Source organism: Rousettus aegyptiacus, unplaced genomic scaffold (genome assembly GCF_014176215.1).
Source record: "Rousettus aegyptiacus isolate mRouAeg1 unplaced genomic scaffold, mRouAeg1.p scaffold_m13_p_2, whole genome shotgun sequence".
NCBI classification, from domain to species: Eukaryota; Metazoa; Chordata; class Mammalia; order Chiroptera; family Pteropodidae; genus Rousettus; species Rousettus aegyptiacus.
Genome location: NW_023416295.1, coordinates 148,008 through 170,597, shown reverse-complemented (window position 1 = coordinate 170,597; position 22,590 = coordinate 148,008). Strand labels below are relative to the sequence as shown.

The window sequence follows — 22,590 nt, the reverse complement described above, 5'->3', positions numbered from 1 at the left end:
GCGCGCACTTCCGGCCCCGCCCGCGCCTCGGATTGGCCCCGGCGGCGGCCCGTCGCGTCGCGCTGCGGACCAGTCGGAGCGACGCGGCGCTCAGTCGGCGGCCGGAGAGGGAAGATGGACGCAGGTGAGGGCCTGCCGGGGCGCTGGGGCCCCGCTCGCCCGGCCCCTCAGCCGCCGGGGGCTCGCCCGGCGAGGCCCAGGCCCCGGGCGGCGGGGCGGGCGGACGGCGGCCGCGCGCGGAGCGGGCGGGACCGGTGGCCGCGGGGAGGCCGGCGCGGATCTGACAGCCCGGCGTTGGCGTGTCTCGCCGCTTTTCCCGTCCGCCCGCAGCGCCCGGTGGCCGGCCCGGCCGGCCCAGGCCGGCCCGAACGAGAAGGGGCAGTGCGGCGCCCGGGGCGGGAGACGGGGGCGCCGGGCGCCGCCGGGGGCTCGGGCCGAGCCGGTTCCCGAAACCGCGGCTGTGGAAAGCGCCCGCCGCCCCCCGCGAGGAGTCGAGTGGAACCTCCAACTTTTATGAAGTTCTGCTGATAGGCTGGAGGCGGGAAGCGTGCTCAAGACTCACAACACACGCACCTTTTTTTTTTTTTTTTCCAGTAATCGGTATATTTAGGATTGTTCTGTGGTTGAACAGAGAAACTGAAGCCGTCTCATCTCTTAACTTCTCGGGGTCCTAATACAAATCGGGGGCGAGAGGGTGTATGTACACAGGTGCACATGTGAATTTATGTGTATGTGGTGTTGCGGCCTGTCTTATCATGCTCTGCTCCGAATTTTTGCTGGCAAGATAGTTTGAATCTTTGTCCAATAGCTTCGAAAGCATTTTAATACGACTCTCTTTTCTCCCACCGCTGTTTTAATTCTTTCATTCCTTGTAGAGTTACTTGCCTAAAAGTATTCCCCACTCCCGCCTGCCCCCCCATCTATAAAGAAAGACTTTCATCTGGGTTAATTCTGCCTGTCATCCTGGATGGCATTGTTTTTGTTTGCTTTTCTTTTTTTCTCAAAGCTGCAGCATAAATTTACTGAAATCTTAGTGTGGGAACTGTAAAGTAGACACGTATTGCCAATGTTTCAATGATTTGTGGCCTTTCGTCACTTAAACGTTGGGTGGTTGGAGGAAACAGTAGCCTTGACTTCCAAAGAGGCATGTTTTTGTGAAGTTCTTCTCAAAAAGAAAAAAAATGTCAGACACTGTTTACTGGGGCACGGGGTGGGGAGGGAATAGGGTTATTTATTTACCCACTTTCTTTTAAGTTATTACGGCTTAGATACCTAAGGTCATTCATATGCGGGACTAGGTTCAGGTAGGATACAGTTTAATGTTGGTCATATTACCTTAAATGTGAAAACCATCATGTTAGAGTTAGGCAGGCAGTCATGTGATGCTACCCCAATGGGACACTGAAGGCTGTTTGCATCCAAAGGCCTCTGTTGATGCTGATAAGATATACATGGTGTTCGTGGGGTGTGGTGGGACTTTTCTTCTGACGTGATGCTCGCACCCTTTGAGAGATGGCTCGTGGGCTGGTCCCCGCCCCCCATCCCTGACTCCTTACAGCTTCTGCTTTCCCCGATGAGGTATCATGCAGTTCCTATGTGTTTTTAGTTACCCGCAGTTTCTATGTGTTTATAGTTACCCGTTCAGTAAACTACATTTGTTATTGAGCATGAGGTTTGTGTTGGGCCCATTGTTCTAGACCTTGGGCTCGAGAAGTGAACAAAATAGATGAAAACCTGCTCTGGCTGACATTCTAGATGTGACACAACGTCGTGGGTCACGTGGAAGAGTGCTGTGGGCCGGGCAGGAGGGGTTGGAGGCACAGCCAGGATGGCTAGGAAAGGGCCCACGGGGAGCAGGCCTGGGAGCAGTGTAGGACGAAGGGCAGGTGGCGAGCTCTGGGAGCGCACAGTGTGGCCCGCGTGGCCGGGGCGGGGGAAGCAGGAGCTGAATGAAGGTGCCTCGGCGACATGGGCTTAGGCGTGGAGCCTGCGGGTACTAGGAGCACTCAGGCATGTGTTTGTTCCAAGTGAGACCCTTTGGAAGGTTTGGAGAGGAGGAACATGACCGGAGGTCTGTTTGGCAGACTCGCCCTGGCTGCTCTGCCGAGGGTATCCTGCAGAGGGGCAAGGGCAGAGGCAAGGAGACCATTTGAGGCTGTCGCAGTAAGCCAGGCGAGCGGACTCTGAGGCTTAGGTCAGGGCCAGGAGAGGAGGAGGTCAGGTTCCAGGTGAGTGTGAAGGCCAAGATGGTCGGGCTGTGTGTGGGTGGTAAGTGATGGGGGCAGGGGGACGGAGAGGAAGGAGTAGGTGGCGCTGAGGTTTATGGCCCCAGCAAGAACCTCAGTGGGGAAACTTGGGGATAGCCTGCTTGGCGGGAGCTGCCGGGTGTTGGTTTTGTGTGTGTCGACTGTTAGGTACTGTCAGACATTCATGTCTTGATGTCCAGGGAGCCGTGGATCCGCTGGCCTGGAGCTCGGGCAGGAGACCTGGCCTAGAGGTACAAGGGTGCAGGAGTCCGCTTTGGATAAGGGCACTGAGGGTCTGAGTGTAGGCGGGAAGACAAGGGCCCAGGGAGGGCCCAAGGCTGCCAGCTTGTAGAGGTCCAGGAGGCACCCAGCAGGTCACACGGCTCGTTGTCTTCTCCACTGACCTCTGGCACGTACATGGCCACTCTGTCCATTCCTTGAGGACAGCCCGTGTCCTGTCCTTGCGTCTCCAGCACCGTACATTGTGTCTGGCCCACGGTAACCGAAGATGCAGAACTTGAATTGGTAACTTACTGCACTTACAGTCCAGTGTTCCTGGACTGTAAGTACCTCAGTTTGTGGAATTTGTGCGAATGCCACAAATTCTAGTCGTTAGCGTGAGGTGTCAGTGAGGAGGGCTGCTTACTGCGGGGCACCCAGCTGTCACCTGGACCTTCTGTCTGGTGTGCTCACTAAAGCCGTGTTTTCTGGTTTTCTGATGTCAACTACTTGCAAACCCATTATCTTAAACAAGTGTTTTTAAAGGAGAGAACCTTTCTTTGAACTTGATTTATAAATTATAATCTTTCAGAAGATGTGAGTGTTTTGGGTAAATATCTTTGAAACTTGATACATTTCTTTCTCTGCAAGAAATCTGATGGTGAAGTGGCTTGTGGTTCTTCCTGGTTGAATTACAATGTAAGTGGTACTAAGTGGAGAGAAGCTGGTTACATTCCTTGAGCACGATTCCCTACTTTTCTGTCTATCAGGTTAATGATACTAAATTAAAACTTTGTTTCTAAAGGAATTACCGTACTGTTGAAGGGCTTTCCTGTCCTCTTCTGGGTGTGACCAGGGACATTCCCAGGGAAGATGTGGAAAACCAAGCATCAGGAACCCAGGTGACCTAATGACCTCTTTCATAAGGTGGATGCTGCCTCTCCATCTTGCCTCTCGCGTCTTATGTTTCAAATTAAAATCAGACCTGAGAGTGGAGACTGGCATTCTTTTCGCGATGTGAGTCCTTTTAACACAGGAGGTGTGTGAACTGCTTCATAAACGATATGACACTGAGTGCAGAGAGGGTGCAATTACGATGCAGGCTGTGGGCGGAGGCCGCCGGTCCAGCTGAGAGCAGCCTCGGAGCAGCCTCGGAGCAGGGGCCCTCGTGGCAGTCAGTCTGCACGAATGCTGGTGATCGCGAGCTTTAGTGTTGAAGGAGAAAAGTTTGAATTTTCTGTTGAAATGTTTTCTGAACCGGTATTCTGTTTTCTGTTCTGTAGAAGTGTTGGTATGTATTTCCGCTGAATTAATGATGATAAAACAAGAGAGGTGTTTTGTTTGGAGGAGGGGAATTTCGTGCTGTCTTTTAAGTCGTGAGGCTTGAGATGACACACAGAACAGGCCGAGAACCACCGCTGGGCGGCACGCACATCGCCGGAGCTTCGGCCCCCCGCCCCCCGCGCCCGTGCTCTGTCCCCACTGGGCCAAGCGGGCGGTTTTGCCCTGTTTCGTGGGCGAGGAGCCTGAGCCATAGAGAAGTTAAGTCATGTCATATAGCTAGCAAGTGGGTCCTCTGTCCCCAGAAACAAACCGTCGCGGAAATTGGAAAGTGGAGTGTTGGAAGCGAGCGTCATTTAGGAGGTTCCTCGTCCTCCACTAGAAAGTAGGGTCCAGAAGTCAGGGAGCTTGGCAGTTGGGTCCCGGTCCCTCCGCCGTGCTGAGTGGACTGGGCGGGTGCCTGGCCCGTGGCATTCCAGGTGTCGGGCAGGACAGGGTGGCCCTGTCCTCCAGTGCAGGTGTGACAGTGCAGAGCCCCCAACACCAGTCAGGACTTGGCGGCTGCTCAGGGACAAGAAGCGCTTTGCCGCCTCCTCTGCCCGAAGCTGGTGCAGGTCCCTGGGCTCCGCGTGCTCACGCTCCGGGGGGAAGCTTAGGGGAGTGGGAACCGGCCCGTGGCGGCACGGGCGGCAGCTTCGGCGCTCGCGTGCAGTCCCGTCTCCTGTGCGGGCAGCGTGCCGCCCTCCGGCTGTAGCGAGGTCGTTCACGCACTGGCTCGCTTTCCTGTTGGCATCGTCCGAGGTGCTGCGGCTCAGTCCGATCACGGAGTGGGGGAATGTGTCTCCTCCCGTCACCCCCGTGTCAGGGGAGTGGGGGAATGTGTCTCCTCCTGTCACCCCCGTGTCACCCGTGTCAGGGAGCCCTGGAGGGTCCGCCCAGAGACCTGCTTCCTGTCTCCTGGCGCGGGTCGCCCGTGTTCACATTTGTTCACTTGTCTCTCCCTCACGCTAGCCTTGAGGAAAATACAGCTCTTCTCATTTTACCAGCAAGAAAACCAAGGCACAGAAAGGTCACTGACTTGTGGGGATCTCCTGACTGGTCAGGGTGGCTCAGGCCCACTGCGGGGACCATGTTCAGCAGGTGGATCATGGGCGCCCCCCTGTGCGTGGAGCCCCCAGGGCACAGAGAGGCAAAGTGGCCCCCATCGTGAGGAGGTTGCATGCAGCCGGGGAGCGAGGGGGTCAGTGGATGCTGTGCGTCCGCACCCAGTCCAGAGGCAGAGGCGACAGGCCTGCTCACCTGGACGTCCCCAGAGACGGGAAGAGTGGCGAGGCGAGGGGCACGGGGCCCCGGGGGTGTGGGAGCCCTCCTTAGGGACCCCATAGATGATGTGCACTGTCACTCCGTGGCTTCTGCCTAGTTGGGGAGAGCTGGGGCTGCCTCCTGGTAGCTCCGTCTTCTTGCTGGCTTCTGGCTCACGCAGTAAAGAGTCTGAGGCCACACAACCTGTAATTGTCTTAGTCACAGTAGGAAGTGTGGTGATAAATACTTGAACTTGATAGAGTACCTCCTCCTGTTTTCCCTCTGAAGTTGCTTCTTTGCCTATAAAGTTTGCTAATAAACCCAGGAAACATGCCTGCTGTGCATTTTGCCACTTCAGTGATGAAAACCCCCGGACCTAAAAGCCGCCCCAGGGGTTGTCACCCTCCTCTCCAAACGAGCCTGTTTTCTTTCTGACCTGCCGTCTCCTTTCTCAGCATCATCTCCCTGCCGTGGGAAGCTGGGTGTCTGAGGACTGTCTCAGGGCCCAGACCCTGATGCTGTAGGCTCGTGGTCCTTGGACGCGCACCCCAGGCCATGGAGGAGCTGCGCCCCCAGGCGCACAGCGCTCTCCAGCACCCTGGGAGAGGCGTCTGACTGGTGCTCAGCCGCTGCTGGGGAGGCGTCAGGCGTCAGCGGGCTGTTCCAGCCCCAGCAGGACGAGAGTTGCCGTCGATCGAAACGAGACGAGTGGTGTTAGCGCCCTTTTCCTTGCACGTACACCCTGTGGCCCTGAGTCTGCAGTTGGTCAAGGCATGGAGGTCGAAGAGGACGGTGGCTGCTGATGACCAGGGAGGCGCTTTAGGGACAGGGCAGGGACACCACGCTGTTTCAGCTCCTCGAGAAGGTAGACTTTTCCTCCATCCCAACTCAGTTTTTATAATCCTGTCTAGGATTATGCAAAAAAAGGAGAAATAAGTTGGATGTCGAGCTGTGTGGTCCTGATTGCAGAGCAGTGTGGAGGATGTGGTCTGTGGCCGCAGCGCTCCGGACCAAGCACCGTGGGCCAGGCCTGGGCCCCACCACCCAAGACCCCTTCACCTGTGGGTCGATGGTCGGCGGGAGCTGCTTCCCACCCACCGCAGCCTCTGCGCGTGGTGAGAGGCTGGCCTCGGGCCTGCACTGCCGCTCTTCTGTGCTAGAGGCCCGGGCTCGCCCTGGAGCCCTCCGTTGCTGGCCTCAGTGAGCCCCTCGGGAAGAGCCACACTGCCTGGGGTCCTGGCGTTGTCCCGGTTTTATGGGTGAGGGTCTTTCCGCAGTGAGAGGCCAGTAAGGACCCCAGGAATCTGCAGCCCACGAGTGCCCGGCCACCAGGCGCCAGAGCCAGCGCTCCGCCCGGCCCCCCGGGGCTGTGCACGGCAGGGGGACGCGCAGGGCGATGTGCAGGGCCCGGCCCTGAGTGCGCTGCGGCCCGGACGCCCTGCCGCAGGTGTGCTGCGGCCCCAGCCGTGGGCTGCGCGCGATGAGGACCTCTGCCCGCGAGGCCGCGAGGTCGCGGGGGCGCGAGGCTGCCGAGGGCTTTCCCATGCTCTTGCGGGCCGGGCTTCACAAAGTAAAGAGGATGTGCCACTTTTACCAAAAGGTGGCGCTGTTGTCAAAAAATAGAGATGTGGGAGGAGTCACGCGTCTCTGATTTTTCAGAAGGTTTTTGCATGGTTGCAGGTGAAGGGTGCGGTGGCTGGGCACAGGGCAGCAGGTGAGAGCTTTGTGTTCGGGCTTCTCCAAAGAATGGCCGAAACAAAGGGGTCCCGGCATCCGCATGCGGCTCGTCCCGCGGGCGCTGGGCGGGTGCAGGCGCCGGCTCCCCTCAGCCAGGGCTCTGTGGCCAGCTCGGACCCTGGGCTTCTCCGGGTTCTCATGGAAGCAACACAGACTCTGATGGGGCTCGGGAAGTGGGGTGGCAGGTCTCGTCCCCATCCCCAGCATTAGCAGAGTGCCTCCCAGTCACGTCTTTGTTCTGTCAGTGGCGATTGTCAGGTGCCCTGAGACGCAGAATTCCGTACAGAAATGTGATACATGATCTCTAATGCTGTTTTAAGAAATTATAAAAATTTGATCAGCATGTGCCTTTGGTTTCAACAGCTACTCTGACCTATGACACTCTCCGATATGCCGAGTTCGAAGATTTCCCGGACACCTCGGAGCCCGTTTGGATACTGGGCAGAAAATACAGCGTTTCCACAGGTATCAGCCGTGCTGGAGCCACTGCGCCCTGCGTGCTAATGAGTCCCCTGCTGACGGCCCGTCACACGTGACCTGCGTGCTTAGGGCTGTGTGTGTGTGCTTGTTTCCTTTTACTGTTCTCTAGAAAAGGACGAGATCTTGTCCGATGTGGCGTCCAGACTTTGGTTTACGTACAGGAAAAACTTCCCGGCCATCGGTGAGTGCCCCTCGTTGCAGCGCGTGGAGGACTGCACCCCGGGGGCAGGGGGTTTGGCTTGAGCGTGCTGCGTGCCTGGTGCGTGCGTCAGTCCTCAGGGGAAGCCTGGGTGGGCGCGCTGGCCGAGGCCTCGCCCGCGCTGTGGCGGAGCCGGAGTCCGAACCCGGAGCTCCGGGCAGCGGTTCTCACACCGCAAGCCGCCGTTCACTACTAGGGCTGGAAAAAAATCGGGACAGTGAGTAACAGCGAGCAATGAGAACGTGGAGGAGCATGGGCCGAGGAGCAGGGGCTTCCCCAGGAGGCCCTACGTCCTGGGTCGGGACCGCAGGTCCAGGGTGGCTGGAGCGCTCGCTCTGCGCACACCATCCTCCCGAGCACGGCCCACGCTTCATTGTGAGGAGTCGAGGGCAAGGCGGAGGTGACGTTGTAACGTAACACCGAAGTGCGTTCCAGTAAAAGTGATTCTTCGTCATTGGGCTCTGAAGGAGGACAGAAGACGGGGACCAGCTCTGGCCTGGCCTTTGCCAGTCAGAGGACTGGAGACCAGAGGTTCAGGGCCAGGATGTACCTCTCGGATGCCTGTTCTCGATTCGGTCCCTCTGCGAGGCGCGGTTATTCTGTTCTCCGGCAGCGAGGCGGGCGTGAAGTACCTGCCATGCTTGACGTCCGGGATGCTGAGACCAGCGCCACCTTGGGCGGCACGGAACGCTGGTTTGTCGGGTGCGCTCTGCAAATGGCCCTGCACCCCACAAGCTCTTGTCGCACACTCGGTCGGAGGCTGCTGTGCGCGGGGCAGACTTGCCTGCTGGCCAGCGGAGGCACGCTGTGCTGCGGTCACACGTCGGAGCGCACGCAAGGGGGGCGGGCTGGAGAGGGGCCTGGAGGTGGTGGACGTGGTCGTCGAGGGCTGGTCCGCCCGGCTCCAGGTGCCAGCGTGGCGTCTCCTCCCTCAGCCCCGTGGACGTGCCTTGGCCGTCCGGGATCGGGGCGGGAGGGACAGGCTCCAATCCCACCGCTGCCCCGAGAGGTGCGCTCCGTCCACCTGCTTGCATGGGTGGGCCCCCCAGGCCCAGTGTGACGCTGCAGCCCACACGGTCAGCCTCTGAGCCTGCCGTCCACTGCCCGAGTGTCTGGAGCCCAAGCGATGGTCAGAGGGGAGCCTGTCTCACCATGCGTGGGCGGCACGTGCCCACGTCAGGGTCGCCTGCGGCTGGCGAGTGAGGTGACGCCGATGGCCGAAGGCGCGGTGCCCCAGGGCCGGCCCTCCACGCTCCCGCCCTGCCCTCCGGTGGCCGTAAGCGGCCCTCCTGGTCCGCTGCCGACCGGGCGACGCGGCGTCCCCTCGTGTCCCTCAGACGTCTGTCTCTGTGTGGTGGGCTGCCTCACACACTGTGCCCATTTGGAGGGGGTTTGGGGCGCTTCACTTCCCATCGTAGCAGCCTGGGCGTGATCAGGTTCTAGACAGCGTGCATCGCTGAGACGGAGCGGACGCCTGCACCGCAGAGCCGACCAGGTGTGTGGCGACGGCCAGGCCACCTGACGTGGGTCTGCGCTCTCTGTCCACCACGACAGGGGGGACCGGCCCCACCTCGGACACGGGCTGGGGCTGCATGCTGCGCTGCGGACAGATGATCTTTGCTCAAGCCCTCGTGTGCCGGCACTTGGGCCGCGGTGAGTCACGTGGGGCCAGCGGCGTCCTCAGGGAGCAAGGAGGGCTGTGGGCAGGGCCGCGCACATCGCAGGTGCCCGTCCAGGGGCTCCCGAGTGTTGACCCAGTGGTTCCCCCTTGTTTATGTAAGTGACTTCAAAGAATGGTGATAAGCGTTTGTCCTTCAGAAATTATTTTTAATCCCTGACACCGTGGAGGGCTCTGCACGGCTTTGTGTTGGTGGGAGGCGTAGTTGGAGCCCTGGGGGGTGCGGCTTTTATCTTCAAAAGGTTCAAAAGCAGTGTGGGCGCCGTCTGGGCTGAGTGTTTACTGAGCAGAGGCTTTGTTCTCACGTCTGGTGGAACTGAGCCTCTGCTCTGTCTCCCAGATTGGAGGTGGACGCAGCGGAAGAGGCAGCCGGACAGCTACTTCAGCGTTCTGCGCGCCTTCATGGACAGGAAGGACAGTTACTACTCCATCCACCAGATAGGTGGGGGTGCGGAGTGCGGAGCCTGGCCCATCGGAATGGGCAGCGGGTGCCCCCGGGGGCTCACTGGTGTGTGGGCGGCGTGAGGCCTCTCACCGCTGGGCTGCTGGGGGTGGGCCGGGCCAGCTCAGACCCGAAGCCTCGCCCTGCCCAAGCAGGCTGCGTGGCCTGCTTGGCGCAGCGTCCGTGAACACCACGCCGTGGTCTCAGAGGTTCGTCCTCGCTATGCCCGTGGGAAGTCTGAAGGCTTTTCTGTTTCAAGCAAGTCCAGCCTTTGAGCACCATGCTCTCAGTTGTAAAGGAAATAAAAGCATAGTTCTGAACTCACTGGCCTGGGCCGCGCCCCTCCCCTCACCCCCTCCTCGGTGAAGGCCTGGCGTCTTGGCTCGGAGAGAGGGACAGACCTGGGGGTAGCATTTGTCCTCGCTGCAGGGAGTGCCCTGTCCCTGCCAGGAGGGCGTTCTGGAGGCAGCTGGGCGTACCTGTCTAGGCTTCCTCTAAAGTGTCCCTAGCGCCACACGCGGCAGGACCGGCCTCTTTGGTGGCGGGGGGAGGGCTGTCACTAACCAGACGTGTCTCTTGCAGCACAAATGGGAGTCGGCGAGGGCAAGTCCATCGGCCAGTGGTACGGGCCCAACACGGTCGCCCAGGTTCTCAAGTACGTACCTAGCCCCGCCCCTCTCGCTCCTTTGGGGCCCGTGGTGTACATGGGCGTAGGTGGGGGTTCGGATTCTCCTGCAGCTTGTTGCTAAAGGACAGAAGGGGGGTCTCCCTCTTTTCTTCAGGGCCTTCAGGAAGGTCCTCAGAGGTGACCGTGCACGAGGTCTTGTGCGGGAGTTGAGTTTTCTGACAGAGAGGCTGCCTCCGTGCAGACCGCACGTTGGCTCCGGCCTTTGTTCTCTGTCGCCGGGCCCACCCGTCATGGCCCCCACGGGTCTCAGGGTCTGGGGGGTTGGAGCTGGTCGGCAGCGACAGAGGTTTGGTGGGGGAAGTGGCCTCTGTGCACGGGCCCCCCTCTCTTCAGACCCGTTTCCCCTTCCGTGAAACCTCTGTCTCCAGCCACGCTGCCCCTCCCCCTCCTGCCCCGTGGGTCTGCCCACCTGCTCCCCGTCCCCGCAGGGGTGCCCCAAAGGGCCTGCACTTGGTCTTTCAGGAATCGCTCCTCGTTCCATGTGCCCTGCCATCCCTCGTGACGGATAGCTGCTGTGGCCACCCAGTTGCTCGGGAGGACCCTCAGGGCACTTCCTCCCCTTACACGCCCCACTCCTGCCAGCCCCAGGCCTGCTCACTGCCCTCAGTCTCCTTCCATGTCCCCCGCCACTTGCCCTTTGGGGTCCTCGGCCCAGCTCTGCGCGCCTCGCAGTGCAGCCGCGTGCCTGGTGGGCCCGCGGGGGCTGCAGGGCGCTGCCTGTCCCGCGTCACTGCTGACCCTCCTCCCCGCCGCTGCCCTGGGGCAGCCCCGTCGAGGTCATTAGCCGCCCTGCCGCCAGGTCCAGGCCTGGTTTCCGGCCCGACTCTGCCATTTGAGTACTCGCTGTCTGGAAGCCCCGAGCCACGGGGCCACGTTCTCCGGTCCCTCCACTGCTGCCCCGACCCCGCACCTGCAAGTACTGCAGGGTGTGGCTCGGGCCTCTGTCCACGCACGCACAGCCCCGAGTCACCTCCCCAGTGCCGATTTGTCCCCATACTGAAGGCTTACGTCCAGGCGCTTACTTAACAAAATGTCCAAGAGGCTTGTCAACCTAACAGCCAGGACCCGAGGCTGGCCCCGTCCCCCGCCCAGCCTGCTGCTCCTGCAGTCAGGGCAGCACCCCCTTCTGGGTGTGCGCCGGACTCATGCTGGGGCCCCCTCCACACGCCCGTCCGTGTGTCCTGGCCGGCCAGCGTGCCTCGCCCCCCGCTGCTGGCCCGGCCCTGCCTCCGGCCTGTGCGTGGGTCCTCCTCCCCTTTGCCGCTCGTGGCTCTTAGACAGCAGTGGAAGTCAGCCATCCGCCTGTCTTCGGCTCAGCACTTGTTGTCCTGGGCTTCCTAGGGGACAGTGCAGTCACCCCGATGCCCCTGCCCTCTCTCTCATGGGCCCAGCTGGAAGGCGCTGCCACGCCCGCACAGCCCCGGTCACGCCTCTGGTGGCATTCTGCCTGCGTCCGGACCTCGATCCCGGGCCTCAGCTCCGCCAGTCCCCTGCAGCCGCGCTGCTCCGCCCAGCATGTCGGGGTGGGCGCGCGAAGGTGGCCGGGCCTGCCTCGGAGCTGGCGACACCCGCCCTGTCCCGTCCCGGGCTCGCGTGGTCCCCGCCTCTGTGTGCCACCTCGATTCGGACAGGACGCCACCCAGATGCTCCTGTGTGGGAACTGCTCTCTGCGGAGGGTGGCTGTGGGTCACGGGAGGGGCCCGGGCCCCAGGGGAGAAACAGCAGCTTCCAGCCTCAGCGACGTCCCTAGCCGCGGCCGTCCCCATCCAGGACAGTGTTGAGCGCCGTGACCCGCCTTCGCAGCCTCCCGCAGAGCCGCGAGGCTCACGGCGGGTCTCCCCTCTCTGCCAGGAAGCTTGCCGTCTTCGACACGTGGAGCGCCGTGGCCGTCCACATCGCGATGGACAACACGGTGGTGATGGAGGACATCAGTAAGTGGCAGGAAGACGGGTCGGGCCGACGGGGCTGCGGGGCGGCTGCGAGGCGCACGCCACCGCCTCCCCCGCGGGGCCTGGCCTGGGGCGCTGGGGTTGTGCTTGAGCAGGGGCACCCCGGACAGAGGCTGGGGGACCCCTGGTCCTCTCACGGTGAGGACCAGGCGAGGGGCGGGCCGGGCTCCCCCCCGGCCCCGCGGTGCTTCCGTGTCGTGGAGGCGTGGGCCGCGCGCGGGCGGCGTCCGCGTGCGCTGGTGCGCCGCCGGCAGAGGCAGGAGCCTGGCCGCGCCGCCACCTCGAGCCGAGGTGTGACGTGCAGTGGGAATGTAGCTCTGTTCCTCTTTCCGGAAGGTTCCTGGAAGCCCGAGGGGTCCAAGCACACCAAGGTTTTAGTGCAGAGGGGAGCGGGGCTCGGTGGGCGGAACAGCCTCTCGTGAGTTTCGAGTTCGTGCTGTCTGTCCTCTGACGCGGGCGAGCTGACGGAACTCCGGTTTGCTTACTGCTTTATTGACTTCTGTGCACGGCAGCACCTTTTCCCAACGAGCTCCCAGAGCTGCCCCGGCCCCCCTTTTACTGAAGCCGCACACGTGGACTGCGGCCCTGAGCCCAGGCTTGCGCGCGTGCGCCCCGAGCGACGGCGCTCTTCGCGTGCAGGTCGCAGGGCGTTACGGGCAGACCTTGCACACAGAACTGCAGACGTGGAGTGGGGCTGTCACATCCCTGCCAGTGACGGGGGCCCCGTGCTTCCTCTTCCTTCTGGGGAGACTCAGCATAGGATTGGGGAGCTGAGCTGTGGCTGTCTCCCAGAACTTCATAAACTTGGACTGTTACAGAGTGAGGTGTTTCTGTCCCCATTGTATTTCTGGAAATTTTTTAAAGCGTTGGAAACAGGAAACGTAGGAAAAGGGGGGAGGCACCACGTGACGTTGCCACTCGGAACTAGCTCGTGTCGACGTTGCGCCGTCTTGCTTTCCAGCGTTTTGTTCGCTTTTTCTCCAGTCGGTGGAAGCGTCGTAACCGTCTGTGGTCTGGCCACGCAGTCCCCCTCACCTTCCCGTCCTCCCCCCCGTGCCAGAGAACCCACCTGTCCGTGTCCTTCGCCACCTCAGGGGCGAGCCCGGCCCCTTGTGCAGCCCTTGGCCTCAGACCGGAGGCTGGTTGCTCCAGCGCCACGGCCAGGAAGGGCAGGGGACTCGCTGTTGTCCAGAACCTCTGTCCTCGGGCGTGTGGCTCTAGTGGCCCTGGAGGCGACTCCACTGCGCCCGGATGCTGGCTGCAGCCTCTTCTGGCGTCTCAGTCGTCCAGAGCGGCTGTGCTGGAACCGTCACAAGACGTGGCCTGGGGCTCATGTGAGGAGCTTGTGGGTCTGACCCTTCGTTTTTCACAGACCCCCGTGGGACGTGGCCGCCTGGCCGTGGTCAGGCCGTCTCACTGCACGGTGATGCCAGCAAGCGCAGGACGTCCGGTGTCCGAACGTAGGGAGAATCCCATCGGACCCTGGGCCTGGACGCAGCGCCTGGGTCCCACACGCAGTTCGGGGAGGGGCCGGGTCCCCAGAGGGCCTCCCACACGGCCTGGACTGCCTGCCTCCAGCCTCAGGAGCCGCAGAAGCTCCAGGCTTCAGCAAAGACGGGTCAGCTGCCTTTCTGGCCCGCTGCTCAGCCACCCAGGGCAGCAGGCCGGGGAGGGGAGCTTCGGAGGCAGCAGAGCAGAGCCTGGCCAAGCGGGGACTCCTCTCCTGGTTTCTAGGCAGAGACGGCTGACGTCCGTCAACTCATCAGAGCCCCTCCCCAGGGAACAAGGCGGCGTACGATGTGCCTGCTGGGTTTTATGGGATGCGTGCCATGTGAGGGGAGGCCCTGCTCCTTGGGTGTCCCTGTGCACCCAGCCACCTGTCCGTTCTCTGAGGGCCAGCCAGGACGGCCAGGGCAGGCCCTGCCAGCATTTAACGTGGACAGATTCACACCTTTGTAAGCATAGTCGATGCTGGAGAGTCACCGAGTCTAGGGAGACACTGCAGAGTGACGAGGATAGCCTGGCAGCGAGCACAGGCCGCGCGAGGAGCGCGACCTGAATCCGCGTGGAGTCAGAAGGGCGCAGGTGAGCGGCGCAGGTGAGCGTGCGGGCTGTGAGGTCAGGAGCCGAGGGCGGAGTGGCGGCCCAGGAGCAGGAAGAGGCCGAGCTGGAGGAGGAGTTGTCTTTAGAGCCGAAGGACCTCAAGTCTTTTATCAAGGATGCGTGAAGTACGTGTGTTCCTAGTGACATTTCCACGTGGCAAAAAGGGGCAACTTTCATAAGCACCCGAACGGTGTGATCACCTGCCAGTGGAGACAGGCGATTCGCACGGGCGCTGCGGCCTCTTCCTTCTGCGCCACTGAGTGCTGGACGATGGCCAGAGTTCTGAGGAGAAGAACTGAGTTCATGCGGGAAAGGGAGGCACAGGCATTACTTGCTGTCCGTGATAGGAAAATAGAGAAGTAAATATGTTCAAAATGTTAGAGGAGCACTAGAAAGTTACAGAGGGGTGCCCAGGAGGAAGGCACACTCACTCACTGACAACAGGACACGTGTGGCGCGCAGGCCACCGGCGCACGCGTGAGCCCCGGGGCAGCAGTGACAGGCCCCGCTCCGTCCCGGGCCCGCCTGCATGTCTGGCGTTGCTCCACAGGTGCGGCGGGCCCGGGCCAGCAGTGGGGACCTAGTCCGCGAGGAGGACGGGCTCCTCACGACGCAGCCTCAGACTCAGCAAGGCAGAACCTGTGGCACAGAAACGGAGAACACGGGACAGACCAGCAGGCCAGAAACAACGTCACGGAGGGCCAGAGCGGCCAGAAGGGCTCGAGAGACGCACGTCGGGCCCCAGGTTTTTGTGGCAGGATGTACGTCTTTTAAAGTGCTCAGGGAGCATTTACATAAAAACCAACGCAGGACAAATAGAAAAAAGGACAAAATTTTACCGACTCAAAACTTCAGACTTCTGTCTTAGCTTTTGGGTCATAGGAGGTCCAGCCAGCAGATGACACACCGGAGTCTGCTGTGTGGTGAGGTCAGAAAAGCCGTGCCCCGGGTGCTGGTGCCAGGCGGCGGGAAGTGCGCGTGAAGGAGGGGCGTGCGCTCAGGCCGGCAGGGAGAGGCGCGGAGGCCGCGGAGGCAGGCCGAGGCCGCGATGTGGAGGTTCCAGAGCTGGCCCTCTGAACCGGCAGCTCGCAGGGCGCAGCTGGCCGTGCACGGGGACAAGCAAAGCCCCGAAACCCGTGTAGACTCTGACCCCAGTTCTGGCGCGTGGCTTTTCCCCACGGCACCAAGCGGCGCTGCGAGGCCTCTGGGCACCCTGCCCGTCGTCTCTGACCCCACGCGCCGGACAGGGCGCCCGCCCCACAGGGCTGCGCCCCGCTCTCCGCCCCTGCGCCGCGACAGCAAGTCCAGGTGTCGCCTGCGAGTGCCTCTGCCCGGCCCGCTGCGGATGGGCCGTCCCAGCAGCCCCCTCCTCGCACGCAGGCCGTTTGCCCGAGCAGCTCCCCAGGGCGTGGAGCTCCACAGCCGCCAGGTGGAAGGGACGCACGGGGCCGGGGCTTCCTGGCGCCACTGCCCCGAGTCTGCAAGGGTCCCGCCCGGAAGCCCTGTGAGCCCCGTCCGCTGGGTGTCTGGAGGCTGCATTACGTAGGCACGAGTGACAGAAGCCTTGCGCTTGGTGATGGAACTGCCCTCTCTGGGTCCTTCCCCTCATCCCCAGAGGCCCGGGGTCGGGGAATAGGACTGGAAGTTCCAACCCTGTGACCGTGGTTGGTTCCCCTGGCAACCAGCCCCCGTCCTCAGGGGCTTCCCACAAGCCCCCTATGGGAACAGCCGTATGCCGTAGGCACCTGGGAAACCCCAGGGCTCAGCTCCCCGAGCACCGAGTGTGGGGTTCTCACAAATCACAGCATCCCAGAGACAAAGCCACCCAGGCACAGCTGGAAAACCTCCACCCCCAGTTCTTCCAGCGGCCTCTGAGGAACCCCGGTCTGGTAAACCACAGCATGACTCGCCATTGTAGGTAGTTGTCCCGAGGCCATGGGCAGGCACAGGCCTCGGCAAGGACTAGCTCGTTCCTTCAGAAACGCGGGCCTCGCCATCACCCCCCGGAGGGTCACTGTCGTCTGCCCAGCCTCCTGTGGTCAGGGAGCCATGCCTTTAGTCCCCTGTAACCCAGGAAGTTTCCCTTTCCTGCCTTCCCAGTGTCTCAGAGCCAGTGTGCGGGCCAGCCCCACGCTTGGCCTGTGTGTCTCGTGATGGCCTCTGGACTGACTGCACGTTCGGACCAGGAGCACTGCCCAGCCCGTGTCGTCCTCGGCACCGCCACAGGCGGCCGCTCCGTGTCAGCCCGCTTCCTGGGTCCCCCGGTCAGCGCAGTGGCTCTGCTTCCCTTGTGACTGATGAGTGGCCGGAGGGGACCCTCAGCGCTCTGGAAGTTTTGCCGTAGGACGTAGGCGTCTGGACCGGCGGCGTCTTCCAGACTCGCTGCTTGGCCTCTCTGCCCTCCGCCGTGTCCTGCTCTGCACCCGGCACTCGGGGGCCAGCACGTTCCCGGGCCCTTCGGGCTCGGTGCGTGTGCCGCGCGCTGCGGCCGCTGGCCGGCGGGCGCCCGTCACCGCGCCCCCTCGCCCTTCCCGGCGTGGCCCGCAGTCAGCCGTCTGCTCCTGCCGTGCAGAGGGAGGGGCTTGGGGGCCCTGGCCTGGGCGCTGGCCGAGTGTGCGCCCAAGGTCACAAGTTCGCTCAAGGGTTACCCCGTGTGTTTAGACAGAAGACCTGAGTCGCCTAAACGTTTAAAAGGAGAGGAGGTAGTCCATGAAGCCGTCTTTGCTGAGCAGGGATCACAGGAGTTTGGGGACTGGCCAGGCCGGTAGCCCCGTGTTCTCAGTCTGGTTTGTGAGGTCCACGGAAGTGTTCTCTGGCACATTTTCTGCATCTGCTTTATTTCACAATAAAAATTCTCAACCGAGTGCGCACAGAAAGCGTTCGCTGTTCTCTCTGTGGCTGCAGGACCCGTTTTGTGCTTTCTTCCCCAAGTCTGAATTGCATTCCCAGCGCTTGGCTGTTTCACCCCCAAAAGCACGTCTCCCCTTTCAGGAAGGTCGTGCAGGAACAGCCTTCCGTGTGCAGGGGCTGCCGCGTTTCCCGCAGGTGCCGACCGGCACTGTAATGGGGTCCCCGCTGGAGCCGACGTCACCCACAGGCCGCCACCGCCGCCATGGAGGCCCCTGGTGCTTCTCATCCCCCTGCGCCTGGGGCTCACGGACATCAACGAGGCCTACGTGGGGACGCTGAAGGTGGGTCTGCGCCGAGCCCACACAGCCCTCCCCGATCCTCCCCGAGTCCTGCCCTGTGCCAAAGCCTTTCTGCTCCCCCAGCCCTCTGACCGCCCTGTGCACCCCGACCTCCACCTGGGCACCCTGGCAGCCCTCCCGCTGGCCCCATGCCCCAGAGCCTGCTCATCCCCGGCCCTGCGCCCGCTGGCCGCCTGCCTCCATTCCTCCCGCCCTGGGAGGGCACAGCTGCCCCGTGTCCACCTGCTCAGGCCGGGCTGCCACGGGGCTCACATCCGCCCTGCCCTCCCTAATGAGGCTTTTGGAGGCCACGTCCCCTGCTCTCTTGGTGCCAGGGGTGGGTCCCCTTCCTCCCTGTGGGCCTGGCCGTCCAGCACGTTGGTCAGCCTGTGCTCAGTGGCCACCTCGCCCTGCCCCCCCCCCCAGCACTGCTTCATGATGCCGCAGTCCCTGGGCGTGATCGGAGGCAAACCCAACAGCGCCCACTACTTCATCGGCTACGTCGGTGAGTACCCGGTCCCCGTGGTGGCACCCCTGGGGCGGGAAGACGGAGCGGTCACTGCCCTGCCCCCACCTCCCCCACAGCGCAGGACACACGGCTTGACCTCCTGTCCCACCCGGCAGTCCCCTCCCCCAGCCTGGCTCATCCAGGCCACGGGGTTGGGTGGGGCAGGGGTGGAGCAGGCCCCATACCCGCCCCCTGTCTGCTAACTCCCCGTGCTCAGGTGAGGAGCTCATCTACCTGGACCCGCACACGACGCAGCCAGCAGTGGAAGTGGCCGACCGCCGCTCCATCCCGGACGAGAGCTTCCACTGCCAGCACCCGCCGAGCAGAATGCGCATTGGGGAGCTCGACCCCTCCATTGCCGTGGTGCGTCCTGCCCTCTGTCCCGTCCCGCCGTCTGCTCTGGCGGGAGCTCCTGGGCACCGGGGTCCTGGAGGCCTGCGCTGCCAGCCTGTGGGAGGCAGGGGGCGGGGCTGCACGTGGACACGCCCACCCGCCCCGCCCCACCGCAGTTCCAGCTGCCCTGGGTGCAGAGCTCCAGGCCTGGCAGGCGGGGCAGGGGCCGGGGGTCCAGCCGTGGGTGGCACCAGCGGAGAGGCGCAGAGCCCAGGGAACTGAGGACAGTTGGCTCAGGGTGACAGCAGTGTCCAGCATGGGCGCCACGGTCCCCCACCCCCCGCCCCTTCAGGGCACGACCTCCGGCCTGCCCCAGTGCAGCCAGGTGCCCGCCTGGCCCACCTCCTGCTCACCACGCTCTCGTTCCAGGGGTTTTTCTGCAAGACCGAGGATGACTTTGACGACTGGTGCCAGCAAGTCAAGAAGGTGGGTGGCAGCTCCCCGTCCGCGTGGACAGGCTCTGGGCCAGTCGGGGCGGCTCCGGGGCGGCGTCGGCCTCCTCACTCCCGCCACCAGCGCCCACGCCCACGCGGCGCCCTGTGGCGCTGGCCTGGTCGCTGCTTCTGGCCTCGCTCGGGAATTGGACGGGGCTTCTCGCCGGGCCTCGGGTGGCGGGGGCCGGCCCGGGGTGGAGGCCGCCCCTGCTCTCACAGCGCCGCCTCCAGGGCGGGGCGTCCGTCCTGTGCCCCGGCGGGCTGTGCGCGCCCCTCACGGCTGCGTCTCGCCGACAGCTGTCGCTGCTCGGAGGCGCCCTGCCCATGTTCGAGCTGGTGGAGCAGCAGCCGTCACACCTGGCCTGTCCCGATGTCCTGAACCTGTCCTTAGGTGAGCCGAGGCCGAGGCCGCGGGGCCACCTCTCGGGTGGGGCGGTGGTGCCACCTGTCGTGCCGCGTGGCGCGTGTGACGCTGCCGTCTGCCTTTCTCTGGCCCCCCAGGCCCAGCGCCAGTTGCTTTTGACCTTTAAGATTTGCATGAACCCCAGATGCGACCACTGGGTGACTTCTGTGTGCCACGTGGGACCAGGGACGCTGCCGAGTGTTCCCTGCTCACCCTGGGTGCAGCAGCCTGACCCCCCATTCTTCGCCCCTCGTGCAGCGGCCTGGCCCCACACACGGGGGTCCGAGTGGCTCCCCACAGGTCCCGGGGCTCCGTGAGGACGCAGTGCTTCCCACATGGGCGCCAGCTCTGCCCCGTGGAGCGAGCTGCAGGCAGCCTCGTCCCCACTGCCGAGCGCTCTGGGCCCGGGGCCTGCGTGCCAGCCCACACCTCCCTCGGGGGGCATCGAGCAGGCGGCACGCAGAAAAACGGGTGCTCGGTGAAGGCCATGAGGACGTCCAGCCCGTAGCTCCGTCTGTGTTTCCGTGAAGACCACCGAGGACAGAGACAGAGCTGCTGTCCCCTCGCTGTGAAGACCACCCGGGAGGACAGTGACAGCACTGTCCCTCCTCTCTGGCAAGAGCTCTCTGCCTGAGGGAAGCTACATGGCATCGAGGTGCTGGCACTGAGACCCAGGACAGAGGCCCCCTCAGTCCCCAGAGGGCACAGGGGTCAGCGCCCTCTTGGGGTGGTGGCCTTTGCCTTCAGCCCTGTCACTTCCCTCCGGGCTGTGGTGAGAGGTGTGTCTGCTGCTCTTCCTACCAGAGCGTCTGGGCTTCTCTCCACTCCCGGCAGCAGCTCCGGCCGCTCAGCCCCGCCCACCTGAGGCCACACAGCTCAGACGGCACTGCCGCGCCCTCCTGCCTCGCGCCACCCTGAGGCCACCCCTCGGGCAGGACGCCTGGGGCAGTGGGCCTGGCGCAGTGTGGCCAGGGCTGCACACACAGGTGCCTCTCCCAAAACCTGCTCACGCGGGGTTCTGACGAGGCTTCGTCTTTTTTTTATAGATTCTTCTGATGCAGAGAGACTGGAAAGGTTCTTTGACTCAGAAGATGAAGACTTTGAAATCTTGTCCCTTTGAAAGTCCTGCCTTTGGGGACATCTGCACTGCGCCGCTGGGGGCATCTCAGAGCCAGCCCGGCTCCGGGCGCTGCACATTCACCCATCAGCCACCTGCCCTAGAAGGGACCGCGCTGTCGGGGGCCCGACGGCAGGTGTGGGCGGCTTGCTCGGACGCTTGCTCGCCGGCCGCGGGGAGGTGTGAAGCCGCCGCAGGAGGCGGCGCAGCCGGGAGCTCGGAGCCGCCCCGCCAGCCTGCGTCCTCCGGGCTCTCGGTTCTGGGTTTGCTTTGGAATTAAAGTCCTGTTTGAAGCCACACAGACGCGGATTTCTGTTGGGCGTGTCCCGAGTCCTCATGGAGACCTGCGGTGGCGCCACGTGCGCCCTGGACGGCACCTCCTCGCCTTCTGCCTGTGGCCCTCGGGGTCCTGCTGTTGGGGACAGCTCGCAAGTGGTGGGCGTGGTGCAAGTCCAAGTCGCCACCTGCATGTGACCCGCCGGGACAGACGGGTTCTCCTGGAGCCACAGGGGAAGCCCAAGGGGCTCGCCTTCCTCAGGCCGCGATGCCCCAGAGCCGCCGCCGTCCCCCCCTCCTGGGGCAGGGGGTGCTGCCCTGGCCTGTGACCCTCAGGCCCACAGTCGGGAGTGGGGGCCGGCCACGCCCACGGGAGCGGCCGCCTCCTCCCCGGACCTGCCCTGCGCTCTCCGAGGGGTGCGACGCCCCATCACTTCGCGTCGCTAGGGGACGTTTCCAGATCCTCCTCGGCACGGACAGCCGTCAGCACCTGCCGCCTGGAACCCCGGCGTCGGGCCCAGGGCGCACGCAGGCCCGTGCCCGCCCTCCGCCCCGGCAGGACTGAGTGGGCTGCTGTCCCTGCACGTCCTGCCGGCCCACGAGGCAGCCGAGGACAGCCCCGGCCCCGAGTGTCACCAACAGGAGCGGTCTCTCTGCTTTCTGACCCCCCACCTCCGTCTGCAGGTGGAATGTGGGGAGGGAAGGGGGCTGGGGCGTCCGTTCCTTCAGGTGCATCTCACGACGCGCCCCCCGCAGGCTGGGGCAGGAGGGTCTTGCTGCAGCTCCTGCTGTTGGTAGGGACAGTGGAGGCGGGTGACAATGTGACCGAAGGGGGGCTTCTCTTAGGGGTTTAAGAAAGGCTTACTGAAGCAGGCGTCGTTCATCCTTAGTGGTATAGTTTGCAGTTCTTCATGGCAAATAACAGTTTCAGTAGAAAACAAAGTTTGTCTGTGTCTTTATTTTCCCTTGAGTTACACTTGGACAGAAAACACTAAGGATTTGTGGGCCTGTGGCAAGCTTGTCTCCCGCACGCTCGGCAGGCGCAGCCTGCCTCTGACGTGGCTCTGCGAGCTGCGACGCTGGCTGTGGTCCTGAAGGCAAAAGACGCAAGGGATTGCCAAGTCTTAGGAAAGCATGGGGAGCCGTTCCCCGGCGGGAGGGCTGGACGCGGCGCCCGCTGTCAAGGTAGCCGCGGTCCCTGTGAATAGCGGTGACCTCCATGCCGGCCGACTGCTTGGTGCCTTGGCCAGCCTGCCCGCTGCGCCTGAGCAGCCCTGGCGGCACGCTGTGGGGGAGTGACCCCAGGGGCCAAAGCCAGACAGGAAGGTGGGAGACCCCACCGGTCCCCAGCGAGGTGGTCCAGGAGCCCAAGCCGTGGCCCCTGGGAAATGCCTCCATTAGCCCCTGGCGGTGTAATAAATCACACGCAGTGGCTTCAAACAAGACTTACTCTCAGGAACTCGAGGGCAGAGGTCAAACCAAAAGGTCAGCGGAGCTGGCCCCTGCTGCAGGCTCCAGGAGCATGTTCGCTCGCCTTCTACAGCTCCTGGAAGCGGCCCACATGCCCTGGCTCACAGCCCCGTCCTCCCTCCCTCTCCGGAGCCAGCCCTCCGGGTGCATCACTCCGTCCTCCCTCGGGCTCGGCCCCTCCCGCCCTGGTCAGAGACTGGTGACAGCCTCTGGGGCCCTGGGTTCTGAGGCTGGGGGCCAGCCGCTCCTCGCCTGCGCGTCGCTGGAGTGCGGGCGGCTGTGATCGTTTCGGGGTCTCTGCCCCAGTCCCACTGCCCACCACCCGTGGGCCTCCGCTCAGCTCCTGCCACCTCCAACCCCACGGCCAACCTGAGTGGTCTGTACTGCGGCCTCCGCCACACCCTGACCTGAGCCAGAGAAAGTTCTGGTCACTTCCAGCCTGTCCCAGCTCCAGCTAAGGGGTCCACCCAGCCCTGT

The 22,590-nt window shown here is 63.3% G+C and overlaps 1 protein-coding gene across 3 annotated transcripts; it reads left to right on the top strand.

The window, feature by feature from the left end:
- Positions 1-24: 24 nt before the first annotated feature.
- ATG4B (autophagy related 4B cysteine peptidase) lies at positions 25-21,585 on the top strand. Of its 3 annotated transcripts, none has more exons than XM_016135156.2 (13): positions 25-124; positions 7,149-7,250; positions 7,375-7,446; positions 9,019-9,117; positions 9,483-9,584; positions 10,167-10,239; positions 12,124-12,203; positions 17,316-17,515; positions 17,939-18,017; positions 18,238-18,383; positions 18,783-18,839; positions 19,145-19,238; positions 20,297-21,585. In XM_016135156.2, the coding sequence occupies exons 1-13, from the start codon at positions 115-117 to the stop codon at positions 20,368-20,370; spliced, it is 1,188 nt and encodes a 395-aa protein (XP_015990642.2). In that variant the 5' UTR covers positions 25-114; the 3' UTR covers positions 20,371-21,585. The 3 variants fall into 3 exon arrangements, with proteins under 3 accessions (XP_015990642.2, XP_015990643.2, XP_036092229.1); XM_016135157.2 differs by lacking the exon at positions 20,297-21,585 and adding an exon at positions 19,349-20,273; XM_036236336.1 differs by lacking the exon at positions 25-124 and adding an exon at positions 464-3,367.
- Positions 21,586-22,590: the final 1,005 nt, after the last annotated feature.